We start from the raw sequence: 5,403 nt of genomic DNA on the forward strand, positions 1-5,403 counted from the left end.
ACGGGACTCCGCTCAACCCTTCATAGGTCCGCCCATGAGTTGATTGGACCAAAACAAGATTTTCCAAATTTGGATATGCTACAAAATTCCAAAGATTTTTCATATCTCCATTAAATCTTAGAATAAAGCATAAATGCAACATTAATTTGTACAAATCTATTTTGATTCTAAAAGTTCAAGAACCATCTAAATTGGAGTTATGATCGATTTTCAAAGAGTTTTGTAAAATTAGTGCGTTGTTGTTGTCGAATTTCCAACGAGTTTAAAAAAAAACCTCGATTTTTGAACACTTGAAACCATTATTAGGTTATTTGGGGTCAAATAGATTTGTAGTGAACATCTTAAGCTTTCCAAAAACTTATCACCTAGTTTTTATCAAACATGTCTAGTTTATTAGCCAACGGCTAGTTCTAGAAAACAATTAACATATCCGTCAGTTTAGAAATATAACCTAAAACACTAAACAAATCGATGTTAATCACTAGACCGATCTTCACCCATCTTCAATAACTTATCATCAAACATCCATAGTAAAATTCTAACAAATCTAACATTTCCATGCTTCATCCCTCTTTCAATCTCGTGTGTTTGCATTATGAAGATCATCTGAATAAGTCCTTTTATGCAAACGTACAATATTTATATTTGAACTTGAAAATAAATCCTACACTTCAAATAATCTACATATAAAATTATATATGCATAATAAACATGTTAAATACATGTCTTAAAACACAATAAATATATAAAAGATACAGATGACAAAAAAAAGAGAAATGGTTGTGTAAGAAAAGATGATGGGAGATGCGGTGCTAGAGGGGACAGAGGGTCCTGAGCCAAAAACCGTAGCTCCTTTTGAATTTGTGGTATTTAAGATAGATGAGCTTGTGCTGCAATGGTAAATAAATAAAAATATTATTATATACATATTTTTTAATCATGTAATAAAAATAAAAAGATTTATTTATGCCTTTATTTATATATGTGTGTGTGTATAAAGGTAGTTAAACTGATAAAACCTTATATTGATAGCTCACCTTGTTGCTGGAAATTGACATGAACTTGAACCTGCACAAATTTGAAGTACAAACATATAAATGAAATAATGGAAATAAATTAATTATTTATTAAGAGGACAAAAATGGCATTTTTATAAAAGTCTCTTAGGTATTTGGAAATTTCAAGATTTCTTCATTATCTATTTATGTTTCTTTATATTTAGAGTGGAGTTTAACATCAAAATTTTCCCAAATCTCTAAATTTCATAAACAATATATATGTAATTATCTTGAATATGTATTTATTTTTCTTTATTTTTTACACAATTAAATAGCATAAGGACCAAATCATAAAAACAATTTTGATTGGGTAAAAGACAAAAAAAATCGATAAAAGAACGGAAATCCCCCTCATTTAACAGAGTTTTTTAAGAGCAGTTAAAGATAGACCAAATTCGAATGTTTTTACAAACAATAATGATTATTTTGTAATTTGAAAACTATAACCACAAAAAATGTAACCACATAGACCAAATTAATAAGTTACTCTATGATGATTTGTTGTTAGACATATAATTTGTTTATGATAATTATAAATATCTAAATGTTTCGATAACCTCCATTTTTTCAATTAATATTTTTAATTAATTCAATTATGTGTTATATAAATAATCAATAACCTTTTTTGTTTGGATAATTTATATTGTAATTTATGTTACCAACTAGTTTTTATCATACACGATTAATAATTTATCAAACACTCTTTTATATTTTTTAGATATTAACATTAAATTATAGGGTTTGTTTAGCTAATATACCATTCAAGTTGAACCGTTTCTTCAATTTAGGGCATCTACAATAAGAGATTTTTATAAGTGAAAATTGTAGGTTTTTAATAAAACCACTATCGAAGAGAGTTTTTATAATAATCTCGCATCCTTTTTTTTTTTTTTTTGTAGAAAAACTATTTATTCTTACCTTACACTTGGTGTGAAGTAACATTTTGTTAGTTTATTTTATATATTATTTACTGATGTTGAAAAAAATACATGAGACCCACAAAAGAGATTCTTATAAAATACTATTGTGGACTTTTATATGAGTTCTTAATTTATATGAATTGGAAGTGATATAGTAAGAAAAGATATAGGAAGTAGGTTATTATAAGCAAAAAAAAATATAGCTTCTTACGGTAATCAACATTATTGAGAGTTCTCATAAGAGTATCTCCATCAACTTATCTAAAATAGGGGGAAAAAAATGAGTTTTGGTTCTTTAAAATTCCAACAGCTTTGCAATTTTTTTTTTATAAAATAGAGAATCATGGAGAAAACTCTAAATATAGTGAATTCTCTAGAACTTGATGGGAGAGAGATAAATGATTATTTTATTTTATTTTATTCCACCAATCAGATTGAGTTATTATTTTTTATAAAAAGTTTTAAAAAGTGTATTAAGATGATAAATTAGTTAATATTATAACAATATAATTTATGTTAAAATCTTTAAAATATAGAATATGTTGAAGATAAATATAATACTTTTTGAAAGTTTATGTTTTTGGTTCTCTATTTCAAAAAAATTATAAAAAAAGTTCTTACAGATGCTCTAATAACCTCACCCTTTGACTTCTTATAAAAAAACCTTATTTCTTACCTTATAAAGTCAGTGTGAAATAACAATTTATAAGTTTTAGATATATTTCAAATTAAATACTAAATATTTATCTATAAATATATTAATAATTATAGATGTTAGAAAAAAATAGATAAAATTCTTATGAAAACAATCAACAATTTTCTATGATTTTGGGTCGTTTATTAGACACTTAGTTAAACGATTTTCAAGTCACATTAACTTACTGGATACATATGCCAAGGACCAAGAATCTTACCAGGTAAGAACGAAAACAAGGATGAGTTTTACCCGGTAAGTGAGAGTCGTCGTCGCTTACCATGGTTAGCGCTTACCAGGTAAATTGTTGCATACAACACCGTTTTTGTGGATTAAAATCTTAGCCGATAAGTAAGTGCTAGTATTAAATTGTACAGGTAAGCACTATCCAGATAAACGTGTGGTAAACAACCCCTTCATATGTCTTGTTTTTGGTAAAATTCTAGGGTTTTTTAATCATAACAATTAACCAGCATAGTTTTAAAAGTTGATTGCACCTAGTGGGATTAAAACGTCAAGCTGATGCTTTTTGGTTAAAGTTAAGCCATTTTAGCCGCTCTTTGGTCGGAGATCATGTGTTGCAAACCCACGTTCATCTCAAAAATTTGAAATCTTGGTGTTTTTTAATCCATCAACTGAAAAGAAGAAGACTACTAACTTGGATCTGTGCTGGTTGTAATGGCAGTGCCACCAAATTTGCAGCTACTGGGGATCGGATTCTTCTGATAATAACTGTTGAATGCATAAGAAGCATGGTGGCGAAGGGTGTCGGGATTATAACAACCACCGCCCTGTTGAATGTCCGAGCAGTCAGCGCCGCCGTAGCCACAAGCATAATCCAAAGCAACTTGTAATGCAGTCTGAGAAGCAGACTGGCTTGCAACACACCAGCTTCGACCTGGAGAAGATGATGATGATGATGATGATGATGGGGTTGTTGTGGTGGTTGTGGGTTGTGCAATTGGGTTATTGGTGGTGGTCGCCGGAGTTATGGTCGGAACTGTTGTTATGGGTTTGGTGACGTCCATTGTTCTGGTGGAAATCTTTCCGGCCGGTGAACCTGAAGCGAGAATAATGGTGATGTGAATGAACATGAGAGAAACAAGAATCATTGTGGTTGTTTTTTTTTTTTGATATAATTTGTAGGGAGTGATTGATGAATGATGTGGGGATGGTTGGTTTCAAATTAAAAAGAAAGAAAAGTTCGAAATCATCATTATGTCTTTGAAAATGGGAGGTGGAAAAGGAAAGTAATGGAGGAATGGAGTGAGGTGGATGAAGGGGGGAAGAAAGTGAAAGTAATGTGGGTTATATACAAGAAATTAGGGTTCATGGTCAATCTACTTATCCACTTATTTGTTTTTCATAAATTTGAATTAAAAATGTAACTAAAGTTTAGTTTTAGTTTTCCTTCAAAGTTCTAAATACTATGAGGTGTGGCGTGACATGTCATGTCGGCAAGGTCAGATCCTAAGTGTTATGGTTTATGGCAGGTAGGCATGGCAACAAGGTGAGAATGGGGCGGGTTTTGTAATCCCCGATCCCGACCACTGTTTTTAATAATAGCCCCCGGACCTGGTCCTCGACGGGTACGGGAATTAACATCCCGTCCTCGAACCGATCCCCGATCAAACCCCATGAAAAATATCTGTTAGTTTCACTACAAAAATGCAGAGTATCAGCGAGGGAAAATTCCCTCGCTGATCCGTCGCTGAAAGGTCTTTCCGTCGCTGATCCGTCACTGATACTCCGTCGGTCAAACAGTCGTAGGTAATGCTATCAGCGACGGATCTGCGACGGACACTTTCAACGACGGATCAGCGAGGGAAGTATTTAGCGATGGATTTGCGAGGGAACTTTCAGCGACGGAACTTTCAGCGACGGATTTGCGAGGGAATTTCAAGCACTTTCATTGACGGATTTTCCCTCGCTAATCCGTCGCTAATTTGTAAAAAATTAAGAAATAAATTTTTTTTAAATACATAAATCCTGTATTTATATTTAAAAAACCTGAAAATAATAATATATAACAAACCAAATCTGTGAACAAAAGTAACCAATTSATAYGMTTTAAAATATRGATTCATACAATTTAAAATATTCAATTCATACAATTTAATCTTCGAATACATACAATCTAACTATCGGGATCTGGGGGAGGTGGGAAAACGTATCCTGACTACCGCATAAACGCAGCAAAATGCTCCGATAATGCGGCCTGTTGGGCTAATGCAGCAGCTTGTCTGGCCTCCAAATCTGCCATATTCTTCCATTCGGTCTCGAGTTCCTCTTCTACCCTTGACAACTTATCTCTCAACTCCGTTACCTGTATTCAATATTCTTCGAAATCAGTAATTTGTTCGCAATTTTAGTAAAGAGAAAGTTTATAACAATATAACCAACGTACCTCCGCTCTTGACTCGTATGATGACCCGCTATTGCTACATCTACCCGTCATAGCATAAGAGGGGTCTTGGGTGGTCCCGAAACCAAATATTCGGCCTTTCCTCCGTCCTCCGACACTTTGCTCCCAAAGAGATGCCTCATCAGGGAGAGGGCTGTCGGTACTAGATTGTGACTCACCCCTAAGCGATTGAAATCGCTCCTATGGTTCACCAAAACAAAAACGGCTGAGGTTATGTATGTAGATATTTCAACAGCATAACAACTGTAAATCAAACATAACCAATGCATGTATTTAACAACTAAGCATTCTAATAATACCAATGTT

The 5,403-nt window shown here is 32.7% G+C and overlaps 1 protein-coding gene across 1 annotated transcript; it reads right to left on the minus strand.

Moving 5' to 3' along the window:
- Positions 1-603: 603 nt before the first annotated feature.
- On the minus strand, positions 604-3,820 carry LOC112518565 (PLASMODESMATA CALLOSE-BINDING PROTEIN 3-like). Its single transcript, XM_025126303.1, has 3 exons — positions 3,331-3,820; positions 1,038-1,068; positions 604-890 (listed from the first exon to the last, which is right to left on the minus strand). The coding sequence occupies exons 1-3, from the start codon at positions 3,782-3,784 to the stop codon at positions 728-730; spliced, it is 648 nt and encodes a 215-aa protein (XP_024982071.1). The 5' UTR covers positions 3,785-3,820; the 3' UTR covers positions 604-727.
- Between the last annotated feature and the right edge of the window lie 1,583 nt (positions 3,821-5,403).

The sequence above is a fragment of the Cynara cardunculus genome (genome assembly GCF_001531365.2).
Source record: "Cynara cardunculus var. scolymus isolate 2C chromosome LG 9, CcrdV1, whole genome shotgun sequence".
NCBI lineage: Eukaryota > Viridiplantae > Streptophyta > Magnoliopsida > Asterales > Asteraceae > Cynara > Cynara cardunculus.